At 37.4% G+C, this 26992-nt stretch overlaps 1 protein-coding gene across 4 annotated transcripts in view; it reads left to right on the top strand.

Moving 5' to 3' along the window:
* MINDY3 (MINDY lysine 48 deubiquitinase 3) overlaps positions 1–18735 on the top strand; it is a 101094-nt gene extending 82359 nt beyond the window's left edge. For all 4 annotated transcript variants that reach the window (XM_042944995.1, XM_042944996.1, XM_042944994.1 and 1 more), the window contains 4 exons: positions 10553–10625; positions 11978–12065; positions 15285–15356; positions 17770–18735. In XM_042944995.1, the coding sequence (XP_042800929.1) occupies positions 10553–10625; positions 11978–12065; positions 15285–15356; positions 17770–17919 (383 nt within the window). In that variant the 3' untranslated portion in view covers positions 17920–18735. The remainder of the gene's footprint in view (positions 1–10552; positions 10626–11977; positions 12066–15284; positions 15357–17769) is intronic.
* Positions 18736–26992: the final 8257 nt, after the last annotated feature.

The raw sequence follows: 26992 nt of genomic DNA, 5'->3' as shown, positions 1-26992 counted from the left end.
AGCTGTGTGATTTTGGGAAAGTTCCTAACCTCAGTTTTCTCCTCCCTAAAATGGACTTATATCTAGTTTACATGGTTATTCAGTTACTCTGTAAATTGACCATGTTGTTAAAAAAAAAAAAAAAAATGGCATAGAGCTTATTCAGTTTCCTTCAAAGCACTGAATTCTACATAAATGGTATTTGAAATGACAGACACAAGTTTGTGCATTACACACCATGGGATTTGTTTTATTTTCTTTTATTCTCTTTCTTTTCCCTTGTATAATTAATTTTTTTTTACATTTTATTTTTTTGAGTGAGTGAGAAAGAGAGAGTACGAGTGGGGGAAGCACAGAGAGAGAGAAGGAGACACAGAATCTGAAGCAGGCTCCAGGCTCTGAGCTGTCAGCACAGAGCCCGATGTGGGGCTCAAACTCAAATGATGAGATCATGACCTGAACCAAAATCGAATGCTTCACCGACTGAGCCACCCAGGCGCTCCTCCCTGGTATAATTATATTTCAGGAGGCAACCTTGTTTGGGCCAGGGCTCTATTTTTTGATATAAAAAGAGCCCTTTAAATGCTATTTTTTTTAAGTTGATGAGATATATTGACTGCCATCTTTTGTCTGATTTTAGTGTGCTGCATTTGTGTAACCTTTGAGAATAATTTTACTTGAGATTATTTACTATTCATCAGTCCTTAGACATTCTCTAGAAATTGCCTTTTGTTCAGTCTTCTCTATTCCTATGAAATGATACCATTTTCTTCTCTGTTCCTTTGTTGCTTCCCCTTTTCCCCCTTTTGTCACTGCAACGCTTTACCTTATGGTCGCACAGTTATCGCTCTGTTTTAGGCGCCCAGCCATAGTTTTTCCATATCCCACCACCATGTTTGTTTTGTAGCTTTTCTATCATTTGTAATAAAAGTGGTTCTGCAGGAGAAGCCATAAAGCACTCCTTTCTGAACTTAATATGTTTACAAAGCATTTCTGGTTGAACCAAGGTGCCTGGATGGAGTACTTTGTTGAAACATGAAGTTGGGACTAGGTTGAATAATTAAATGTAATAAATGTTCTTGAGCGCAAGTTGTGTCAAGCACTGTGCTAGCTCTGGGGTTAGGGAGTCGCTGCAGTGCAGGAGCTCCTATCTATCAGGGAGCCAGATGAACAAACCAGCAGTAACACTAAGGTGAAGAGGCCAAGGAACACTGAAACAGGAAAATGTCGTAACTTAGCCTAATGACAAAAGTACTTTTTTCTATGTGTTATATTAAATTGCAGCTATATGTTAGTAAATTTTTTTTTAAATTTATGCTCAAGTTCGTTAGCCTACAGTATAGTCTTGGCTTCATTAGTAGAATCCAGTGATTCATCTCTTACGTATAACACCCAGTGCTCATCCCAACAAGTTCCCTCCTTAATGTCCATGGCACATTTAGCCCATCCCTCACCCCACACCCTCCAGCAACCCTGTTTGTTCTCTGTATTTAAGCGTCTCTTATGGTTTGCCTCCCTCTCCGTTTTTATCTTATTTTTCCTACCCTTCGCCTATTTCATCTGTTGAGTTTCTCAAATTCCACGTATAAGTGAAGTCATATGATGTCTTTCTCTAATTTCACTTACATAATACCCTCCGGTTCCATCCATGTTGTTGCAAGATTTCATTGTTTTTATCACTGAGTAATACTCCATTGTATATACATACCACATCTTCTTTATCCATTCATCCATCGATGGACATTTGGGCTCTTTCCTTACTCTGGCTATTGTTGATAGTGCTGCTATAAACATTGGGGTGCATGTGCCCCTTTAATCAGCACTCCTGTAACCTTTGGATAAATTCCTAGTAGTGCAATCGCTGGGTCATAGGGTAATTCTATTTTTAATTTTTTTGAGGAACCTCCATACTGTTTTCCAGAGTGGCTGCACCAGCTTGCATTCCCACCAACGGTGCAGAAGAGATCCCCTTTCTCCACATCCTTGCCAGCATCTGTTGTTTCCTGATTTGTTAACTTTAACTGTTCTAACCAATGTGAGGTGGTATCTCAATGTGCTTTTGATTTGTATTTCCCTGATGATGAGCGACGTTGAGCATCTTTTCATGTGTCTGCCATCTGCATGTCTTTTTTGGAAAAGTGTCTCTGCATGTTTTCTGCCCATTTCTTCACTGGATCATTTATTTCTTGGGTGTCAAGTTTGGTAAGTTCTTTACAGATTTTGGATACTAACCCTTTATCCAGTATGTCATTTGCAAACATCTTTTCCCATTCTGTCACTTGCTTTTTAGTTTTGTTGATTGCTTCCTTTGCTATACAGAAGCTTTTTATCTTGATGAGGTCCGTATAGTTCATTTTTGCTTTTGTTTCCCTTGCCTCTGGAGACATGTCAAGTAAGAAGTTGCTGCAGTCAAGGTCCAGAAGGTTGCCTGTTTTCTCCTGTAGGATTTTGATGGTTTCCTGTCTCACATTTAGGTCGTTCATCCATTTTGAGTTTACTTTTGTGTGTAAGAAAGAGGTCCAGGTTCATCCTTCTGCATGTGGCTGTCCAGTTCTCCCAGAACCATTTGCTTAAAAAGATGGTCTTTTTTTCCATTGGATACTCTTTCCTGCTTTGTTGAAGATTAGTTGGCCATACGTTTGTGGGTCCATTTCTGGGTTCTCTCTTCTATTCCATTGGTCTGTGTGTTGTTGTGCCAATACCATACTGTCTTGATGATTACAGCTATGTAATACAGGCCGAAGTCTGAGATTGTGTTGCCTCCAGCTTTGGTTTTCTTTTTCAACATTACTTTGGCTATTGGGGATCTTTTGTGGTTCCATACACATGTTAGGATTATTTGTTATAGCTCTGTGAAGAATGCTGGTGCTATTTTGATTGGGATTGCATTGAATGTATAGATTGCTTTGGGTAGTATTGACATTTTAACAATATGTGTTCTTCCTATCCATGAGCATGGAATGTTTTTCTGTGTCTTTGTGTCTTCTTCCATTTATTTCATAAGCTTTCTATAGTTTTCAGTGTACAAATGTTTTACCTCTTTGGTTAGGTAAAAGGTATTTTATGGTTTTTGATGCAATTGTAAATGGGATCAATTCCCTGATATCTCTTTCTGTTGTTTCATTATTGTTGTACAGAAATGCGACCGATTTCTGTATGTTGATTTTATATCCTGCGACTTTGCTGAATTCCTGTATCAGCTCTAGGAGTTTTTTGGTGGAGTCTTTTCGGGTTTTCTGCATAGAGTATCATGCCATCTGCAAAGAGTGAAAGTTTGACTTCTTTGTCGATTTGGATGCCTTTTATTTCGTTTTGTTGTCTGATTGCTGAGGCTAGGATTTCCAACACTATCAAACAGTGGTAAGAGTGGACATCCCTGTCATGTTCCTGATCCTAGGGAAAGCTTTCAGTTTTTCCCCATGGAGGATGATATTAGCTGTGGACCTTCCATATGTGGCTTTTATGATGTTAAGGTATGTTCCTTCTATCCTGACTTTGAGAATTTTTATTAAGAAAGATGCTGTAGGGGCGCCTGGGTGGCTCAGTTGGTTGAGTGTCCGACTTCGGCTCAGGTCATGATCTCACAGTCTGTGATTTCGAGCCCTGCATCGGGCTCTGTGCTGATGGCTCAGAGCTGGAGCCTGCTTCAGATTCTGTGTCTCCCTCTCTCTCTGCCCCTTCCCTGCTCATGCTCTGTCTCTGTCTCAAAAATAAATAAAAAACATGAAGAAAAAAAAAAAGAAGGATGCTGTATTTTGTCAAGTGCTTTTTCTGCATCTATTAACAGGATCACATGGTTCTTCTCCTTTCTTCTATTGTGATATATCACATTGATTGATTTGCAAATATTGAACCAGCTCTGCAGCCCAGAAATGAATCCCACTTAATTTATGGTGAATAATTCTTTTAATATACTGTTGAATTTGATTTTCTAGTATCTTGTTGAGAATTTTTGCATCCCTGTTCATCAGGGATATTGGCCTGTAATATCTGTAGTTTGGGATATTAGTTTGGGGTCTTTAGTTTGGGAATCAAGGTAATGCTGCCTTCATAGAATGAGTCTGGGAGCTTTTCCCTTTTTGCAACAGTTTGAGAAGAATAGGTATTAACTCTGCTTCCAGTACAATTCCCCTGGGAAGCCATCTGGTGCAGGACTCTTACTCATTGGGAGATTTTTGATCACCGATTTGATTTCTTGGCTGGTCGTGAGTCTGGTAAAATTTTCTATTTCATCCCATTTGAGTTTGATAGTATGTGAGTGTCTAGGAATTTGTCCATTTCTTCCAGATTATCCACTTTGTTGGCATATAATTTTTCATAGTATTCTTTAATAATTGTATGTTTGTGGTGTTGGTTGTGATCTCTTTCATTTGTGATTTTATCTATTTGGGTTCTCTTTTTCTTTTTGAGAAGTCTGGCTAGGGGGTTTTATCAATTTTGTTTACTCTTAAACAGCTCTTAGATTCATTAATCTGTTCTACTGGTTCTTTTGGGTTCTGTATGGTTTATTTCAACTCTAATCTTTATTATTTCTCTTCTTCCGCCGGCTTTGGTCTTTCTTTGCTACTGCCTTTCTAGCTCCTTTAGGTGTAAAGTCAGGTTGTGTATTGGGGACCTTTGTTGCTTCTTGAGATAGGTGTGAATTGCAATGTATTTTCCTCTTAGAACTGCCTTTGCTGTATACCAAAGGGTTTAGACTGTCAAAATGTTTTCATCTTCATTTGCCTCTATATATTTTTTTAATTTCTTCTTTAATTTCCTGGTTGACCCATTCATTCTTTAGTAGAATGTTCTTTGTTTTTTAAGTTTTTATTTATTTATCCTCAGAGAGACAGAGACAGCATGAGCAGGGGAGGGACAGAGAGAGAGAGAGAGAGAGAGAGAGAGAGAGAGAGAGAGAGAGAGAGAGAGAGAGAATCCTAAGCAGGCTTCATGCTTTCAGCACAGAGCCCAATATGGGGCTTGAACTCATGAACCATGAGATCATGACGAGCCAAAATCAAGAGTTGGACGTTTAATCAGCTGAGCCACCCAGATGCCCCTAGTAGGATGTTCTTTAACCTCCATGCATTTGAGGGCTTTCCACATTTTTCTGTAGTTGATTTCAAGTTTCATAGTGTTGCGACCTGTGGCATGGTATGATAATCTCAGTCTTTTCATTCTTTTTGAGGGATGTTTTGTGATCCAGCATGTCATCTATTTTGGAGAATGTTCCATGTGCACTCGAGAGGAATGTGTATTCTGCTTTTGGATGAAAAGTTCTGAATATATCTGTTAAGTCCATCTGGTCCAATGGTCATTCAGTGCTGTTATTTCCTTATTGATTTTCTGCCTACATGATTGTTGTAAATGGAGTATTAAAGTCCCCTATAATTATGGTATTATTATCTGTACATTTGTTTACATTTGTAATTGATTTATATATTGGGTACTTTCACGTTTACAATTGTTAGCTCTTCTTGATGGATAGACCTTTTAATTATGATATAATGTTTCATCTCTTATTACATTACAGTCTTTGAAAATCTAGTTTGTCTGATATAAGTATGGCTACTCTGGCTTTCTTTTGCCATCCATTAGCATGATAGATGGTTCTCTATCCCCTCACTTTCAATCTGCAGGTGTCCTCCCTCAGGTCTAAAATGAGGCTCTTGTAGGCGGAATATAGATGGATCTTTTTTTTTTTTTTTTTAATCCAGTCTGATACCCTATGTCTTCTGACACTGTTTCAGTGGACAGGACTGGTACTAACCTTATGAGTCTACCCTAGTAGGTTAAGGCCCATTGGTCCCTATCTGCTTTCAGAATTCTCTTTTCATCTTTGTATTTTGCCAGTTTCTCTATGTCATGGTGTTGACCTGTTTTTGTTGATTTTGAAGGGAGTTCTGTGTGACTCTTGGATGCCTGTTCCCTTCCTCAGATTGGGGAAGTTTTCAGCTATAATATGTTCAAATAAACCTTCTGCCCCTTTCTCTTGCTCTTCTTCTTCTGGAACTCCTATGATACGGATATTATTTTGTTTCCTGGAATCACTTAGCTCTCTAATTTTCCTCTTGTGATCTAGTAATTTCCTTTCCCTCTTTTTTTCAGCTTCATCCTTTTCCATAATTTTATCTTATTTCACCTATTCTCTCCTCTGCTTCTTCCATCCTTGCTGTCAATGTGGCTAGTTTATTTTGCATCTAATTTATAGCATTTCTTAATTGATCATAACTAGTTCTTAAGTCTTTGATCTCTGCAGCAATAGATTGCCTGCTGTCTTCTATGTTTTTTTCCCAACCCCAGCTGATAGCCTTAAGACTGCTATTCTCAATTCTTGTTCAGATATATTGTTTATATCTGTTTTGAGCAATTCTCTGGCTATCATTTCTTCCCGGATTTTCTTTTAATGAGAATTCTTCCATTTTGAGATTTTAGCCAGGTTTTTGTCTTTTACATGTTTTAAAAGCTTGTTATGTGTCCTGCAGCTGTGAGTACTACTATATTAAAAAGGGGTAATACACTGTCCAGGGCCTGGCTTTTCAGGAAGTGTTTTTCGAGTATGTTGCACGTATTCTGTTGTGTTTTGGCTGCTCTATCACACTGGTCAGTCCTCTGCAAAGCTGTCCCTTGCTTATAGGGGTGGAGTGCTTGGACCTTCTGCCAGGTGTGCTTCGATTTGTTCGTTGAAGTAACCCTGGAAAAAAGGAAAGGGAGGGGGAGCCTGATCCCAAACAAAGAGAAAAATGAAAGTGGGGGAAAAAAAGACCAAGCCAAGAAGCTAAAAAAAAAAAAAAAAAAAAAAAAAAAAAGGGCATGGCTTAATCCATAGTGAAAAGAAAATAAAGGAGATATATAAAAGGTGTAAAAAGAATAGAGTGAAAATGCCTGATTAAACAACATAAATATAAATATAAAACAAAAATAGTAATAGTTGTCTGTTGGTGCCAGGGATCAGTGGCTGTGCTGGTTTGGAGGAGAGGCCGTCTGGTTCTGTCAGTGTCAGTAGATACGCAGTTACCAGGCACGGCGGGGCAGGATTTGGTGTAAGCGGGTCCTGCCACCACTAGGGGCCGCTGTCCTTTCTGGCCTATTCCCTGAAGCCCCACCGTGTTGGTGATGGGGAGAAAAATTGGTCTCCCACCGCAGTCTCCCTTCCCCGGACCAAGTGTGTCAAACCACACTGTAGTGGCAGCCCTCACAGAGCGGGCACTCAGCCTGTCCTGCTCCACTGTCTCCCCAGCCTCCTAGGCCTCAGCCGGGATACAAAACCTGATGTCTGAAAGGATCCCGCACCCCTGGTTCCAGGTAGCACCACTCTACCCTGCTGATGAAAGGCCTTTGGCTGGCGCCTGCAGGGTCTTTTGCCCTTGGAGAGGCAATAAACCCTCCTCCCACATTCCTGGAGGAAGGAGACTATTCTTTCCCGTGTGCCCCTGAGATCCCTACCGCACCCCCCCCCTCCCCAGCTGGCTCCCCTCCCCACAGGCATGCACACGGGGGCAGCTCCTGTCTGGAGAAAGTCGCCCACTTTTGAAACCTCCATTCTTCAGCTCCTAAGTCTGTTTGCAAAATAGAAACTGTCACTCTCCGTATTTCTTGTTCCCCAGTCTGCGGTCCGGAGAGGTTTTCCTCTTGTACTAACTCAATACCGCAGTTTCACAGTCTGTCTTTCCCTTTTGTGTCTCCACAGAAGGGGTTCCCTCCCCTCCATACCTACATCCTTTTATCTCCCCCAGTTCACATACAGGCACCTCCTCCTGCCAAGCTGTCTCCCTCCCATTGTCGAGATCCTTCTGCCACTCCACAGATTGATGTCCTGAGTGTGCCAAGTGATCTGACCTCATCCCCCCACTTCTCCACCTTCTTAACTCCTCCCCTTATATTTTTAATAAGATTAGGTAAAGTATAATACAACACAACATTTAGTAAAAATAATTATTTGACTAAATAAATGGCGTTAAACATCTTTAAATCTCAGTTTTATTTTCTATTCCCAAGAAACTTGACTCTCTTACACCTACAGTGGTTTGAATATGTACGGTCCTAAGGGCCATCGTGTTCTGCCCAACCCTAACCCCCATCTCCTCACAAGTAATCTCCTGTCTTCTCTGTTAGTTGCTGATATTTGCTTTCCATCTGCAGCATCAGATGGGCAAATCTGTTTTCTTTCAGAACAGAAATCATGATTGGTGCAAATGTTTTTTAGCTTATCAGGAAATTACTGAACTATCGTTCTTCTGCATCACTGATTTTTTACATTGAGTTATTCCTCCGCTCAGCCTTTAGGAACTTGATGCTTTTTACAAGCTTTTGATAAAAATAATTTATTTTTTATTGACTTATTGATTTACTAGATAGATAGCATGAGTGAGGCAGAGAAAGAATTCCAAGCAGGCTCCGGGCTGTTAGTGCAGAGCCCTACATGGGACTTGAACTCACGAACTGTGAGATCATGACCTGAGCTGAGATCAAGAGTCTGACGCTTAACAGAACCACCCAGGCACCCCCCCCCCAAATTCTAATTTTTAAACACACAGCTTTTCCCCCTTCAAGTCCTTTCAAACACAGTTTAATCATATTCAAATATTTACATGGTAACTGCTTAGGATCACAACTGGTACACTCTCTTGTGTTCTCCCACCTCCTGGTCCCCCTTCTTCTGAGCTTTAAAACCAATGGAAGTCCATTTTATGTTTATCTGCTTAATTTAGCGATGCGTTCAAGCTCTAGGGTGTTTCTTAGGTTTGTTTAGTCAGCGAATGGTACTCACATTTCCTCTGCTGTCTTGAGATCTTATCAGTGTCTCTATTTCCATATTCTTCAACGAATTCGTTGCCTAAATACTAGATGATTTAAGTTTCATTTGCTTTCAGACTTAAGAATTTCTTAAAGAATTTGTCTGATATTTGATGTGATATGATTAAAGAATAAAGTAACGTCAAAATTAAGGTTTTAAAAAGGTAAGCAATTTCCAAATCACCTCTTCTCATCCTGAGTATAGTAAAAAGTCTTTGAAAATTACATTACCATCTAGCCTTAAAGTACTGTATGTACCAAATGTAGAATACTGGCTTGCTGGTGACTGTTATTCTCCAGAATGTCTAAGATACTCGTAGGTATCTTAAAAATATGTTGGAATGTTTATGCTTGAGGTTAATCACAGTTGAGCCAAAAAGGTTGTTTGTTTTCCTAGTTGTTCTTTGCATAGATGATACAGTCAGTTAGCCAAGGTTCTAGTTATGGCAAGAAGAGAGAAAACTGCCCACCATTCAGTGCTCATGGAGAACACTGTAATACAGAGGGTTTCTCTCAAGTGGATATACATGATAGCTGGAAAACAGGGAAACCGATACAGAGAAACGTTCCTGTCAGCGAGTGGCCAGACAAAGCCTATTTTACATTTCGAGTGCTGGTTTTAGCTCTGACTTAGGCTTACAGAGCTCGAGTCCTTTCACAAGTACCTTGAAACGAGTTTAGTCTGTATACCTCAAATTATTGATAACTTGACAATTTGGAATGAAACCTTCACTTTTTAAAACTGTACTTTTTAAATTATCCTAAATGATTCTTTGCCTTGAGTCCAGGCCAGTTTTGCTTCAAATGGGTAAGCATCCACTTGAGAGGTTTACGACTTTAAAGTCTTTATTTCCTTTCAGATAGAGACAGAGTATATGCCACATCGGGAAAGAACAGCTACATTTTATTCTGTAGAATTATAGAAGCATGGCTTTTGTACATCTTGTTCTCCATGAAAAGACTTTGTTTTTAACTTATCTAATTCCTGAAAAGGATATTGTGTTGGAAGTTGATTTAAAGCTGAAACAGTCTTCAAGAATGAGTAAATGGGTAGAGAAACTCAGGCACTGCACATTTAAGGCAATGAACTTGCTTGTTAAAACTGTGATTTCAAATTGACCTACACGCTCTCTTTGTGTGTCATGTTCCATTGCCTCATCTGAATTTGGGCCATTTCCCAATGCTGTTCCCTCAACAAGCCCAAGAAAAGGAATATTTTCCACAAACTAGTCTTCATCAACCATTTGATTCTATTCTGAATTTCAACTTTTGAATTTTTCCCATTAAATCTATGGTTTTTATTTAAATCAAGTCTGTTACAGGGAGAGCTCTCGGTCTTATATTGTCAAATACCTAAATACCAGCTCATAGTTAACATTCTTTCAAAAAGCTAAATGACGTTATAACTAAAGGAATTTGTTGGTAAAGACTGATTTTCATTGGATTTCTTAAAGGGAATATAAAAATTCACATTGTTTTATTCAAAGACATACCTAATTATTAAATAATTACCATAACTTTAAATAGAGAAAGAAACTTCTTTTCATTGAAATTTGTAAGCCTGTTTACGAAGTCATTTAGCTTTAAAGTCTCCTTGGAATTCTCAGGTAGAAGGCATGTGGAATTTTTTTATTAGAAGCTCACCTTAAAATGAATCTTTGCCTCTGTGCCCAAGAAAACTAAAAGAAGAGAGTGTCTGGTAACAATAGCCACAATTGCCTCTTACATGGTTTTTCTCATAGCAGGTCTTGGCAAAACTCTTACTCCAAAATGTTTTTGCTAATTTTTTCCCCAGATAATGGATTCATACCTGAATCACTTCTAGAAGATGTGATGAAAGCATTGGACCTCGTTTCAGATCCTGAATAGTAAGCTAAATAGGAAGTGTTATTTAAGTGGCTCAGACTCTATTGCTTTTAAAACATTAGAAGTTGAAGTAGGTGAACTAGTCCAATAAATGGTATAATCCTAATTACTCTGTGCTAAACTGATTTCCAAGTGGAGACCATCTTGTTTATATCACTGTAATTTGCAGAAGAAAACTGAATTCAGGCAATTTTGGTTACTGACAATTCTTAGGGAAAGGAGGGGAAAAGTTTTGTGGTGTTTTTTTTTTTTTCCCGTATTCTTACATAGGTGGCTGTATATCATCTACCTAATTTTCCTTTTTTCATCAGAATACATAACATACCTTCAATTGTGAAGTTAGTACACTTGAGTTAGATTGTTTTTCTAGAAGTAGCTGACAGATTGGACTGAGTTCTTCATTCTGTATATTGGTCCAGTCACATTTATAATATGTGATGGCCTATAAACTAACAGGACCCTATTCAGGATTAATGAATTAAACATATTAAATATGACCTTGCCTATTTGTTTCATGTCCTAACCTGCTGCCCTTACTCAGACATTCAAATGTCTTACCCTTTGCATAGTATATATAATAAGGTATAATTAACCTGGCGTTTATAACTTGGGAGAGAAGGTGGAAAATGAAAATTTTCTAAAAAGACCATTTTCACTTTTAAAACTTTGCCTTCTTTCTGGTTACATATAACACCTTTCACCTGCATGTTAAGGGCCAAGCAAAGCAGCCTTCAATCCAGGCTGCTCCTGGAACAATATGGTCCTTGCCCCTGCTCTAAGTCACTGCACTGGAGCTCTTTGAGAATTATCCTAGCTCTTTACCCTTCAGCTTACATTGACTAAGAATTTCAAGGTTCCCTCTCATTTGGTTCTTAAAGGTAAGATTTTTAGAGATGTTTCTGATTATCTGATGTAGCACTGCCTTTCGATGTTGTTCTTTTTTCTCTTTGAGCTTAAAATAAACATTTTTTAAGATTAAGTGCTTCATTTGATTGTTAAATGCAGACATACCTATGAAGCAAAGAGAATTTGCCTTTGGGAGGTTATAAGCCTGAGTTTATAAGCTGAGGTTTTTAAATTACTTTACCTAATAAGGAACAATATTCCAAAGTCATCATCGTAATTTAAATTCTAAATAGTAACAGATCACTCTGGTTTAAAAATAACCAAGTTTTGGCAAATTAGATGTCATTCCTGTGTATTTGTCATTAAGGGTCTAAAAAGAACAGTTCTTATGATTTTTGGCAGTCAGATGTGTTACAGTGCTAGTAATTTAATCATGAAAGAAGAAAAGTGAGCTTTTTTCCTTTGGTATCCACTGTTTTCCTTTTTTTTCTTCTTCTTCTTCCTATAGTATAAATCTCATGAAGAATAAATTAGATCCAGAAGGATTAGGAATCATATTATTGGGTCCATTCCTCCAAGAATTTTTTCCTGATCAGGTAACATGGTTGAAGAAATCCACTTACGGTTTTGTTCCATTGGGATGAGCGTTTTTTGATTGTCTGTTTCGGTACAGTAATGCAACACTTGCGGGGTGGGGGTAGTGGAAAAATGTACGCACATCAGTATATACATGCCATGATACTGTTCTTCTACAGGAAGCATAACATTCAGAAGTACGTGGAGTAAAAAGACAAAGATGCTCTTTATCCACTTGCACCCCTATTTTCCTTCTCTCGGGTCTGCATCGTTTTACAATTTTTAAATATGTTTAAATAAAGATAAAGAGGTTCGTATGTAGTGGAAACTGCTGAGGTCCAGAATTTTAGTTGAGTGAAAGAAGAACCTTTGAGTGGAGCCGTTTCCTGTTAGGACACGTGTTCCATCCGCATCGTTGACAAAGCCAGTTGTACGGCCTCTGCCTGTGTTTTCTTCACGCTTCCTATCCCAGTGAAGGATTTTACGGCCAAGCCAAATACTTGAGTCAGGTGTATGGGGATCATTTCATCAGATACCAGCCTGGCTTAAGTTAAAGATTATTGTTTCAATAGAAATGCCAGTTTCTCTTTCACCTCTCTTACAAAGGAGACATACTGTCAAGAAGCAAAATTAGAACAAAATAATGGAGGGAAAATGTCAAGATAGAATTGTTAATTTGATATTTCAGGTTTAAATTATCTTTAACAGAGTAGATGATATTACTGACATTCACCCTCGGTAATTAAAAAAGAAAAAGGAACCCACATTTTCTAAATCTGGATCGCTTACCGTGAGTAAAGAAAGTGGGGTGAATTTCAAAAAGTAACTTTATCACAAGATCTCTATTAGACTTCTCCAAACTTGGGTAAACGCTTCATGAAAAAAAATTTTTCTTTTTCCGGACATGACTAGAACGTCCACTGGATTGTGATGACCAATCTGTTCATACACCCAACTACCAGCGTTTTCTGAAAGTTCTTTTTTGGAACCTAATACTCTGTTTTAGACAGCTTAATTAATGTTCAGTAAGTTATAGCACTTTATAGCATTAAATTAAAAATTGCACGAAATTTAGGGCAGGATTTTGAAAAGTGCTGGCGAAATGTAAATGAAGGGGGATAGTTACCATGTCTTTTGGAAATATACATCTTAGATGTAATTAATTACATGATAGGACTTACAAGTATTCTAAGAACATTTTTTAATTGTAGTATTCCTTGAGCTAATGAAAGATAAATTTAGTCCCCTTGCCTTTCAAAATGTAATCTTCCAGAGCTTGTCAGAAAGCCCTCCAGAGGATTCTAATGGTGCCATTGTTTGAGACCTGCTGCTTCAGAGGAAGACTTGTCACATCCCCACCTATTCACATTCATTTATACTGCTTTGTACCCAACACATCAATATGGTAACACTCAGTGAAGTTGTAAAACTGGGCTCAGAAGGACAGCCAGGAAAACATTTCTCTAACTTCTGTAATCTCTACAAATGCTTAAAGTAGGCAGTAGGGAAGAGCCTTTCTTTGCCTCAAGGAGAGGCAGATTGGAGGGGAGGGGGGGTGGAATACAGGTAAGCATTTCAAGGCAATTTGTTAATAATAATTGCAGAAGCAGCTACCATTTTTTGAGCTCACAACTGTGCATGAGGTACTGTCTTATAAATTAGGTGCTATTTTTCACCCATTTTGGCCATGAGGAAGTTAAGGATTAGAGAATTTCAGAAAAATGCTTGAGGTCATACAGCTAGACCGTGGCTGATTGAGGAGTCCAGAGTACGTACCATGTCACCCTACCTTCTGCTGATATTTCAGTATTTTCTCCCAATTGTTAGGTGGAACTAAAGAATATAGATTGTGTAGCCAGGACAGTGAAATACTTTCTAAGTTAAAGTACATTAACTCTGAAAAATAAGCAGCCAAATTATCTAAGTAACTAATTGTATTGACTGATGTATACAATTAAGAAAATGATCAAGTTATTTTTCTATTTCTTGTAAAGCATTTTGAGTGGGATAGAATTTTTTGTAGAAAGATTTATTAGATCTTGAAAAATGAGAAGAAAGGAGTTTTTAAAAAATGAATGTGCAAACAGCTGACCACACCAGGTCTTTTCATGGGAAATGACTAATATGTCTGTCCTAACAGAGAATTCAGAAAAGTGAACAGCTGGAGATTCAGCTGAAAAGATAGACTAGGTCCTGTATTTTAGGATGCTTCATTGCAAAGCACAGCCTGAATTGACTGAAGTCGGGGGGGAAGGTCATAGCTGGGGGGAGTAGCTTAGACAAACTCAAGAACTGATGCAGTGAGCCTCCAGGAAGGCAGTCGGGCCCTCTCCCATCCTTGCCAGCATTCCTAGTATCTCTCTTCTCTACATTCCAAAACGAACAAATTCTAAGGCAGACTGCAGGACCAGCTTCTGTCACATGTGCATCCTTGTATCCAATATGGCAAGGAAAACAAGGCCACAAGCCCTGTGGGAAATCACTGGAGCCGGGTGCGCTTGGTGAGGCCAGGCCACTGATGGCCTTGAATGCCCCAGTTCAGAGAATTGAACTTGATCTTTAGCTGAGAACCCAGGATAAGGCAGCTGAGCTAACATCATCAGACATTCCTGCAAGTTTAGTATAATAGCAAGTTATAGGATTTCCTTTCTTTATTGGATGCTGTTATAGGCTCTGAACGCTATAGTTTTGCTTTTCATTTCCCACAAGGCTCTTTTCGCTATTTAAATTTGACAGTATTTAGATGAGGTGGGTGGTGTGGAAACCCCTAATTTGATATTGTGAGCCAAATGAGAAGTACTGATGTCTAGCTGTTGATTGCAGGTTGACAAAAAGTGACGTTACTGTTCTTAGGTAGTTATTGAGAGGAACAAATTATTTACAACCAGAGGAAAAGAAAAGGCAGAGATAATATTTTACAAAACATATGGGCGTTTTGGAGTCTTATCCTTTAAGAAAATATATACTAATGCATGGCACACAGTTAACAATATAAACTAGTATAGAAGAGCTTATAATAAAAATAAATACTTTCCCACTTTGCAACCTCTTCCCCAGAAGCACCTAGTTCAGCCCTTAGGTTTTCTGGTAGATGACGTCTAGTAAGTTTCTTGCTTTATCAAACAATTCGCCAAAGAGTAGGGATTTAAGCAACTTGTGTTTTCGTTTCAACTGCTAATTAGAAATTGCCGAATATCAGAGTATAATTTAAAGTTTTAATAGTCTTTTATTTATAATAGGGTTCCAGTGGTCCAGAGTCGTTTACTGTCTATCACTACAATGGATTGAAGCAGTCAAATTATAATGAAAAGGTATGATAATTCACATAGTAATTTGTCTTCACCTGAGTTGGTAAATAGATCAGTATATGTTAGTCATCGAGATCCTCATTGGAGTTTTGGAACAATAGTTTCACTGTGACAAAACAGCTAACTTGATCTGCATATGTTTTATTGCTCTCTGCTGTAGAGATATTACCAAACCAAGTTTCACCCAATGATAGTTACTGATCTGTTTAAATTAAGAAAGGGGTAATGGTAAGATTTTTGATTGAGGAAAATATTTTTAAGTATTTAATAACATAATAGCTACCATTTATTGAGCATTTACCTGGAATTCTGTTGAATACTTGGTTTTATCTGAAGTTTCCCACCCTCCCTGTGGGGTAAGTATTGTTTGTGTATCCATCCCCATGTTACAGAGGAGGAAGTGGAAGCCCAGAGAGGTAAGCAGCTTGTCAAGGTCAAGCAGCCAGGAAATGGCAGAGCTAGGATTGCACTTGAGGTAGTCTACCCCGGAGCCTGCATTTGTACGTGCTCCACTTTGCTGCTTTCCTTTGTGAATCATTGACAACTGCACACAGGTGATTCACTTCCACATGTACTCTGGTTCTACCTGGTTTAAGTCAAAAGTTTGGGTAATTAGCTTTGTTTACACATAAAATATATAGGTAATATTTGCATTTATTCAATTAACAGTTGCAATCGATACAGCTACTATTAGAAGGAATAAGGCCTAACATACCTTTTTAATTTGAAATACCCATGCTGGTTTCGTAAGTAAATTGAGGATGGCTATACACAATCATAGTGTACATCAAATCCAAAACTGAGACTGAAAGTTACTTTTTCATGAGTGCAAAGATTTTTTTCACAAGATAAATTAGAACAGAGCATCCAAGTTTTATTTATTTTTTTTTTTGCTATAGATGTTGATGAGTGCTTCCTCTAGATTTTGAAGTTTTACATAACCTTGTAATAGGAGGTATTGTATGGTCATTAATTAGTTATTTGCCTACACAGTCCCTGCAAGGTAAGTCAAGTATTATTCATATTTTACAGATGAGGCATCAATGACAGGGAAATTAAGTGACTCACCAAGTCATTGGCAGAGCAGGGATTGGAACTGAGTTCCTGATTCCCAATAATGTCCTTGGTCTACTCGGCCATGCTACCTGTATATAGTAAGTTCTCAAATCATGCTCATGACAAGCATCTCACTAACACAAAGATCCGAAATCAAGTATTAATGGGACAACAGGATGTAAGTACTAGAAAGCAAAGCATGTGTGTTGTTAAGTTGTATACATATATGAAACAGAAATACGATGAGCAGTACTACTTCCCACAGGGTAGGGTCCTACCAAAAATATCTGAGGCAATAAACAAACATTGGAATGCTGGCACTGTAGGAGGGAGTATGATCCAGCCACCCCAGGCTGGCTGAGGCCACAGAGGTAGGTCCTAGTACTTTGCCCAAGAAGGTCTGCTCCAATGCCAGAAGCAAGTGAAGTTCCTTATGAAAAATAGGTCCTATTTTATCTGATAATTATAGTAAAACTACAATTCACACTTTTCAAGTTTCTTTCATCAAAAGTAGAAATTAACCAAAATAAAGATACAAATGTGTTTTTACAGAAACTTGTTTCTTTGGGCTCCTTAGTCCAACAGCTTACAGCTTTTACATTGGACGAACATAATTACAATCATGTGTATCCAACACTGAATATATAAAAATACTTATCCGTACTTTGGAAGAAGGCAGTCTGTATCTGTTCCTTTTATAATTTGAGTTTCTCTTCACGAAATGAAATTGACTAACTCATTTAATGTACACGGTGAGCCCATTTAATGAGTTCGGGTATTAGTATATTATTTCATAGAGAGTTCTAAAAGTTCATTGTAAATTAAAGTTTCTTCCAGTATCCAACTGCCCATGTATATTTTATATGATCATTACCACTGTATATAAAATACCTGGTTAGTTTTATCTGTCAAGCATTTTCTACTAAGCAAATTGCATTGACACACATTCAAGTTGCCTCCAGTTCTGGAAACCTAACACTTTTAAATTCAGAATATATACCTTTGTTTCTGTTACAGTGCCTTCGTTATATAAATAAACATTTCTTCCAAGTGGTGTATGTTAATTAAAGGATGATTATCGTAAACAACCTGCATGTGCTTCAGGATTCACATAGACTTTTTGTTTCCTTTAAATCATGAGCTAAAAATCAACTGATAAGCTCTCAGTTACAATGCCTGTCACCCTCGTTTCCAAATATATTTTCCCATTAGTCAGCAGGCATTCTTGCTCATAATTTCTATCAAAGTAAAATTCAAGTTCCAGATGAAACAATATGCAATACCTTGTTTGTTAGCATATCCCTCATAAGAATTTGCTAAGAATAGTGATTGACCTTTGTGGCTTGATTTTGTTCAACAGGTCATGTATGTTGAAGGGACTGCAGTGGTTATGGGTTTTGAAGATCCCATGCTACAGACAGATGACACTCCTATTAAACGCTGTCTCCAAACCAAATGGCCATACATTGAGTTACTGTGGACCACAGATCGCTCTCCTTCACTGAACTAACTTGCCTACGGATTTAGAAGAAAGTTTGTAATAGCAGATGTTGAAAGAGGGATGCAGGACAGGCGGTTGGCTACATTAAGCTATACACTGGTATCATCAACTGTAAATAACAATTAAGAACACATTTTCAGTGTTTAAGATAGTTTAAATTATTTGTTTTAAAGCTTTATGTTAAAGGTTACCCTATTTTAACTCTTTATGTGAAATTTACTAGCAAAATTAAGCTTTAATCAAAGTTCATCACTTTTACAGTCAGATAATTGGTCATTTATCAAATTAAAAGCATCCTAATACTATATAGTATTTGTATATTGAGCAGAGTTACTCTTTATAAACTTCTACTTTGGGTTTTTATTTCATTCAGACACAGTTTATTATTTCAGTGATCCTGGCTTGCACTCTTTCAGCCTCCACATGGAAAGGCAGAAGAGTTCAATCTTATTTCTTTTCTAAAATCTGGTTTCCATTAGAAATACTGATAAATAACAAATTATCAACCTGGAATCTTTGCCAATTGGCTTAGCTCTGGCATGTTTATAAAAAGTAGAAACTATAAGGAAACATTACCATTTATTCACTGATATATAGAGAACATATTTCAAAAAAATGATAGGTAAGAGAATCTGTTTGATAGTCTTAACACTGTTAACTGTATTGCCAAATACACTTTTCCAAATTTGTCCCAGCAGCCTGTAAGCCAGCTTTCTTGTATATTTATGTGATAAATGCATGAGAACATCTGTTATTACATTAGTATATTGCATTATTTATTATTATCCTGGTGGATGGTCTAAATAAACACTTTTTTTAACTGTAGCTTTGCATTTCTTACATTAGCTACTCAGAAGAAACTAATACTTCACAGTGTTTCTGCCCAGCAGAAAGTTCTTGAGCTTTCTATGATGTACTCAACAAATGCCTTGAAAAGTGAGACCAAACCATATGCTGACCTAAGAGCTCTATAACTTAGCCAGCCCCGAGTGCTAGAACCCTTCAGAAGACCTATCCTGTCTAGAGAAATTTCCTTCAGGTTTGTTGCCTAGCAATTTGAAATGTGAATAGCCAGAAATTGTTTCTTTCCTTCACTTGGGAAGTATTTGTCATGAGAACTAAATTTTGTCTTCACTGTTTAGCTGAAGGTGTATTTCCTCTGTGAATTTACTTGGGGTTTTATTTAATTGTCATAGATGTTAACTATTCTAATATAAGTAGACTTTAGCATAAGAAAAAAGTGGCACACGATTTTATGTATGACTTTTGGTGATATTATGTTCAGGACTGTGATTCTAGCTACTAAAATTACAGCTGTACAATGTCTTTTTGGCTGTTGTTAGTCTTGGCTACTTCCAAATGTATATAAAACAAATTCGGGTCCTAAATTCCATAGGATTATGAAAAAGCACAGATTTTCTCAGAAACACTGAGCCTACAAAATAGCGTATACTTTTTACTACTGCTACCTAACCAACCATCCCCAAACTTCATGTCATTAAACAATCATTTTACAAATTCTGAGTCTGAACAGTTTAAACAGAGCACAGAAGAGAGAGCTTGTCTCCTTCTCAATCTACAGGTGCAGCTGGGAGACTGGAAGGGTCTTTCCTCACATGACTGGAAAAAAAACCCGTGGATACGTTTTCTTTATACGTGCCTGTGGGACGCTTACCAAGATAGACTATATGCTGACCATAAAGCAGTCAAGAAAAATCTCTAAAACTTTGGAAATTAAGCAGTACACTTCTGAATAACCCAAGGGTCAAACTTATAGATGTAACTAAAGCAATGCTTGGACATGAACAGCTTTAAATACATTAGAAAAGTAGAACGCTTGGAAATTGGAAAGGTAAACTTTCATCTCAAACCCAAAGTACACCAAAGAAAGTAAACAAGATTTTTTGAAAAGGGTATTCGCATGCAAAGAACGAATTTGTACTCCTACCTCACACTATGTGCAAAAAATAAAATCATCAGAAGTCTAATTGTAAAGCTAAAAACTATAAAATTCCCAGAAGGAACAGGTATAAGTCTTGGTGACCTTGAACTCAAAGCAATGGTTTCTTAAAATACCAAATAAAAAACAGGTATTTTTAAATGGGCAAATGATTTGAAGAGACATATCTCCAAAGATGATACACAAATGCCCATACAGCCATACTGTAAACACATTAAAAGATTCTCAACGTAATTAGTCATAAGGAAAATCAAAACCACAAATTACCATTTCACACGCAGTAGAATATGTAAAATCAAAGAGATAATAAAAAGTCTTGGCAAAGATGTAGAGAAAGTGGGTCCCTTGTGGGTGGGGATATGAATGATGAAATCACTTAAAAAAAATAGTTGTACAGTTTCTCAAAAAGCTAAACAGAGTTAGCATGATTCGGCAATTCAATCCTAGCTACATATATTTACACAAAAACTTTTACGTAGGTATTCATAGTGATGTTATTCATACTAGCCAAAATTGGCAACAACCTAAATGTCCTTCAAATAATGGAAGGATAAATAAATGTGTTATGTACATACAATTAAGTATTTGACAATACAAAAGAATTACTGACACATGCTACAACATAGATGAACCTTGAAAATATTAAAATAAGTTAAAGAAGACTGTCACAAATGACCACATATTATATGATTCCATTTATGTGAAATGTCCAGAATGGGCAAGCCATGGAGAGAGCAAGGGGATTACCAGTCACCAGCGGTTGAGGATAAATGGAGTAGGGACACAATTGGAGAAAAACTGCTAATGGAGTTTCTTTTGGAGATGATAAGTGGAATAGATAGTGGTAAGGTTATGTAATTGTGAATATACTAAAAAATACTGAACTGTGATAAAGATGAAAGGAGAAAATTGAAATAGCACATCTAGAACAAGAAAAAAACCAAATCTAGACATTGGCTCACTAACAAAAACTGATAAAATTGTAAACCTAGCAAGACTGATGAAGAAAAAATGAAAAATAAATTAAGATTAGAATGAAAAAGCAAACATAACTATAAATTCTCTAGGTGGTAAACTGAAGGGTATTATGAACCACGTTACACCAATAATTTCAAAAATTTAGATGAAATGGGCTAATTTGAAAAAGCAGAACTGACATGAGAAGAAAACTTCACATCCATGAAAGGAGTTTAATCAGTATGTTAAAGCTGTCTCTCAAAGCGAACTATTGGCCTAGAGGACTTCACTAACAATGCTTCCAAACATGGAGAAAAAGAACAATACAGATTGTAGACAAGTACTCCTGGGAAATAGACAAAAGAGTAACTGTTGGTTTTATGAAGCCAAAATGACCCTGGGAGGACCCCAGAACCTGAAAAAGACATCACAAGAAAGACTACAACCAAATATTTTCCATGATCATGGACACAAAAATCCTATACAAATATGAAACCCAGGAGTAAATTCACAGGTGTATGTGTACATGTGCTTATATGCAATACATAGTATTGTAGAAGTATTAAGTTTGTTTCAGATTTTAAAAAATCAGTATTTTTTCTAATGTTAACAGATATAAAAGAGAAAAAGCATTTGATACAAAAAACTATTCGTGATTTTAAAATAATCTCAGGAGAGGGAAGATGGCAAAGGACAAGGCCTGAGCTCACCACTTCCCACTGACACAGTGAAGAAACGACTACATGTATTGCAACACACTGCAAATGACCTGAAGACTGGCAGAACAGACCTTCCACAACTAAAGTCATAAAGAGAAAGCCGTGTTGAAAAGAAAATGAAGAGCAGAGACATGGTAAGGAACCAAACCATCAGGGTGGCTACCCACCACTGGAGAGATACCATAAGCATGACGAAACAAGGGGGTCAAGCTCCACACTGGGAATCCTCATCCCTGGAGACCTGCACCACAGAGATCAGCCCCTATAATGTCTGACTTTGAAAATCAGCAGGACTTAGCTCCAAGAGAGCTAGAAGGCAATAGGAACCCAATTCTCTAAAGAGCCAGCATGCTGTGTAACACCACAAGACCCAATGCAAGCAAAGTTTGAAAACTGCCTAGCTTAAATGTAAAGGAGATTTACTGACTAGTTTTAGGATGTATGCTATAGGGGCAAGTATTTGCAGGAGCTTTCTCCAGGAACAGCAGTGCTGGCACATGCCATTTTCTGAGCCCCCCTTCAGCCTAGATAGCCAGATGCCTGTGAGGCCACTTCTGACACTTCCCATCTACCTTACTAGCACAGCTTGCCCCACCACAACATTCCCCTGTGGACCAGCCCCATGCAACCCACCTGCCTGCCCCTGCAAGCCCTTTTGAAATCACCTTCTGCGTTGGGGACGGGACCGAGCTAACCCCAAAATCACTGCACCTGCTGTACCTGCAACCAGGGCCTCAGCAAGATGCACTGTGGGTAAATTCTGCCTAGCAGTACACCCACAGCAGCTGTAGCAGGGCTTCTCAACCAGCCATGCAGGGGACAAACACTACCTACCAATGAGTGCATAGCACTCATGGCTCAGTCACAACAGAGGGGCCCACACAGCCCACAGGAGACCCCTGGGAGTGCCTGGTTTTGGTGACCAGGGAGGATTGCGCTATAGGGAACCAGAGGATACCTTCTCCATAAGAACAATACTTTGAAGATGAAAAGACATAGCCGACCTACCTAATAAATGCAAACCAACAGAGTCAGACAAAATGAGGAAACAGAGGCCTATCTCCCAAATGAAACAACAAGATAAAACCATAGAGAAAGAAGTAAACAAAATGGAGATCAACAATCTACCTGATGAAGAGTTCAAAGTAATGGTCATAAAGATTACTCACTGGACTTGTGAGAACAGTACAGAAACTCAGAACTTCAACCAAGAGATAAAAAATACAAAAGAACCAGTCAGAACTGAAGAATACAGAAGCTGAAATGAAAAATACACTAGAGGTAATCAACAGCAGATTAGAGGATGCAGAAGAATGGGTCAGCTAGCTGAAAGACACTAATGGAAAGCAATCAAGTTCAATAGTTAAAAGCACCTAAATAAAATAATGAAGATAGGTTAAGGGACCTCTGGGACAACATCAAGCATTGCAACATTTTATTATAGAGATCCCAGACAAGGAGAGAGACAAGGGGGCAGAAAACTTATTTGAAGAAATAACAGCCAAAAACTTCTACAATTTGGAGAAACAGACAAGATCCAGTACACACAGAGATCCCCAAATAAGATAAACCCAATTATTATGTGTCCTCACCAAGACACATAATAATCAAAATGGCAAAAATTAAAGATAGACAAATCTTTAAAGCAACAAAAGGAACATATAAAGGAAATCCCACAGGGCTATCAGTTAATCTATCAGCAGAAACTTTTCAGGCCAGAATGGAGTGGCATGATCTATTCAAAATGTTGGGGGAAAAAACATAAAATCAAGAATACTTTACCTGGCAAGGTCATCATCCACAATTGAAGGAGACATCAAGAGCTTCTCAGACAAGCAAAAGATAAAGGGGTTTATCAATACTAAACCAGTCTTGCAAGAAATATTAAAGGGACTCCTTTTTTTTTTAAGTTTATTTATTTATTTTGAGAGAGAGAAAGAGCACATGAGCAAGTGGGGAAGGGACAGAGAGAGAGGGAGAGAGAGAGAATCCCAAGTAGGCTCCACACTGTCAGCACAGAACTCAACGTGAGGCTTGATCTCACAACTATGAGATCATGACCTGAGCCAAAATAGACACTTAACCAAATGAGTTACCCAGGTGCCCCAAAGGGACTTCTTTAAGTAGAAAAAGAACAGGCTGTAACTGGAAGAAAATTATAAAGGGAAAAAATTTCACTGGTAAAAGCAAAGACACAGGAAAAGTAGTAGATCAGCTACTTATAAAGCTAACATAAAGGTTAAAACACCAGAGTATTATACACAAAAAGATGTGAAATGTGACATTATACACATAAAACACAGAGGTGGGAAAACAGTGCTTTCAGAATGGGTTCAGAAATGTGACATTATACACATAAAACACAGAGGTGGGAAAACAGTGCTTTCAGAATGGGTTCAAACTTAAGCAACCATCAACTTAATATAGACTACTGTGCACATAAGACGCTACATATGAATCTCATGGCAACTACAAACCAAAAACTTATAATCCATATAGAAAAAAATAAAGAGAAAGCAATCCAAACTAACACCAGAGAAAGTCATCAAATAACAATGGAAGACAGCCACAGAAGAAGAGAGGAACAGAGAAGAACTACAAAAACAACCAGAAAGCAATAAACATAAAATGGCAATAAGTACATACCTATCAATAATTACTTTAAAATGAAGTAAATGCTCCCATCAAAAGACATAGGATGACTGAGTGGGTAAAAGAACAAAGACCCATCTATATGCTGCCTCCAGTGGACTCAGTTCAGACCTAAAGACACATACAGACTGAAAGTGAAGGTATGGAAAAAAATATTGCATACAAATGAAGAGTGGGGGCAGGCGGGGAAACAACCTGGGTAGCAATACTTACAGCAGACAAAATAGACTTTAAAACAAAAAGTGTAACAAGATTTTTAAAAATGCAGTGCATAATGATAAAAGGATTAATCCAACAATAGGACATAACAATTGTGAATATCTATGCATCCAACGTAGGAGCACCTAATTATATAAAGCAAATATTAACAGACATAAAGGGGAAAATTGACATTAATACAATAATAGTAAGGAACTTTAATATCTCACATAATGGATAGATCATCCACACTGAAAGTAAGGAACCAGTAGTTTTGAATGATAAATTAGGTCAGACGGACTTAACAGATACATACAGAACATTCTATCCAAAACAGCAGAAAAATATTCTTTTCAAGAGCACATGGAACATTCTCCAGGAAAGATCACACATTATGCCACAAACATGTCTCAATAAATTTAATAAGACTGAAACTATATCAAGCATCTTTTCTAACCACAATGGTATGAAACTAGAAATCAATTTCAAGAACTAAAACAAATGCAAACAAATGGAGGCTAAACAATATGCTACTAAATAACCAACAGTTCAAATAAGAAATCAAAGAAAAAATCAAAAAATATCTAGAGAGAAATTAAAATGTAAACACTACAGGTCAAAATGTTTGGTATGCAGCAAAAGCAGTTCTAAGAGAGAAGTATATACCAATACAGGACTGTGTCTAAAGAAAACAAAAATCTCAAAAAAAGCAAGTCTAAAAAAAAAAAAAAACAGTTTAGTCTTCTACTGAAAGGAACTAGAAAAAGAATGAAAGAATAAATCCCTAAATTAGTAGAAGGAAGGAAATAATAAAGATCAGAGCAGAAATAAATAGAAACTAAAAAAATAATAGAAAATATCAATGAAACTATGATCAGATTCTTAGAAAAGACAAAGTCATAAACCTTTAATCATACTACTCAAGATAAATAGAGAAATCAAATAAAATCAGAAGTAAAAGAAAAGTTACAATTGACATGAAAGAATACAAAATATTATAAGAGACTATTATGAAAAATTACCCTCCAACAAATTGGACAACCTAGAAGTGGAAAAATTCCTACAAATGTACAAACTTGCAAGACTGAATCAAGAAAAAACAGAAAATCTAAATAGACTACTAGTAACGAAGTTAAATCGGAAAGAAAGGAAAGGAGAAAGGAAAGGAAAGGAAAGGAAAGAAAGGAGGGAGGGAGGAAGGAAGGAAGGGAGAGATGAAAGAAAAGAAAAAGAAAAGGAAGGAAGGAAGAAAGAAGGGAGGAAGGAAGGAAGGAAGAAAAAAGAAAAAGGAAGGAAGGAAGGAAGAGAAATTTCCTCGCAATCAAAGTGCAGGACCAGATGACTTCACTGGTGAGTTCTACCATACATTTACAGAAGATTTAATACCTGTGCCTCTCAAATTATTATTCCAAAAAGAGTTAATTCCTGTGCTTCTCAAAACTATTACCAAAAAAATGCCAAAGAAATGCTTCCAATCAATCTGTGAAGCCAGCATTATCCTGATTCCAAAACCAGACAAAAACATTACAAAAGAAGAAAATTACAGACCAATATTCCTGATGAACGTGGATGCAAAAGTCCTCAGCAAAATACTGCAAATCAAATTCAAAAATACATTAAAAGGATCATTCATCACAACCAAATGAAATTTATTCCAGTGATTCAGTATTTGCAAATTAAACAAGATAAGTCATATTGAGAAAATGAAGGATAAAAATCATAGGATCATCTCAATAGATGCAGAAAAAGCTTTTGACAAATTTCAACATCTATTCATTATAGAAATTTTCAACAAAGTAGGCCCAGAAGAAACATACCCCAACATAATAAAGTCCATATATGACAGGCCCATAGCTTATGTTATACTCAATGGTGAAAAGCTAAAAGCTTTTCCTCTAAGATTAGCCGCAAGACAAGGATGTCCACTCTCTCCACTTTTATTCAACATAGTACTGGAAGTTCTAGCCACAGCAATCAGACAAGAAAAAGAAACAAAAGGCATCCAAACTGGCAGGGAAGAAGTAAAACTCACTGTTTGCAGACGACATGATACTTTAGGTAGAAAACCCTAAAGACTCTACCAAAAACTATTAGAACTGATAAAAAGAAAATCACAGCCCCAAAATGGTATGACTTAGATTAAGACCCAAGTCAATAAACTGGAGGTTAATGCCTAATCTAACTGCAGTTTTTACCCCCTCCAGAAACGTTCTCTTAACTGGTAAGTGAGGACTTTTCTGATCATTATCAATGCGTTGATAGGTCACATGGGCCCTCTCCATCCCCAAAGGAAGATGAAATGGTATGCATAATAAGATCTCCTGACTTTCCCCATAAGGGAAGTTGATCTTGCCTGAAACAATCCTTCCTTTTATTTTACTAATAACTTTCTTGGCTCACCCTCCTTCCTATAAAAACCTTCCAATTTATACAACTCTTCAGTCCCCCTCTGTGTGCTAGATGGGATGCTGCCTGTTTCATAAGTCATTTAATAAAGACAATTAGATCTTTAAAATTTACTTGGTTGAATTTTTGTTCTTTAACAGATTTGGTGGCAGCAATGGGATCTGAAGTGAACTCCAGCAGCATTCAGGGA

This window comes from Panthera leo, chromosome B4, assembly GCF_018350215.1.
Source record: "Panthera leo isolate Ple1 chromosome B4, P.leo_Ple1_pat1.1, whole genome shotgun sequence".
In the NCBI taxonomy this organism is placed as follows: domain Eukaryota; kingdom Metazoa; phylum Chordata; class Mammalia; order Carnivora; family Felidae; genus Panthera; species Panthera leo.
Note: the sequence above shows the minus strand (reverse complement) of the source record. Positions and strands in the feature narration are given on the sequence as shown.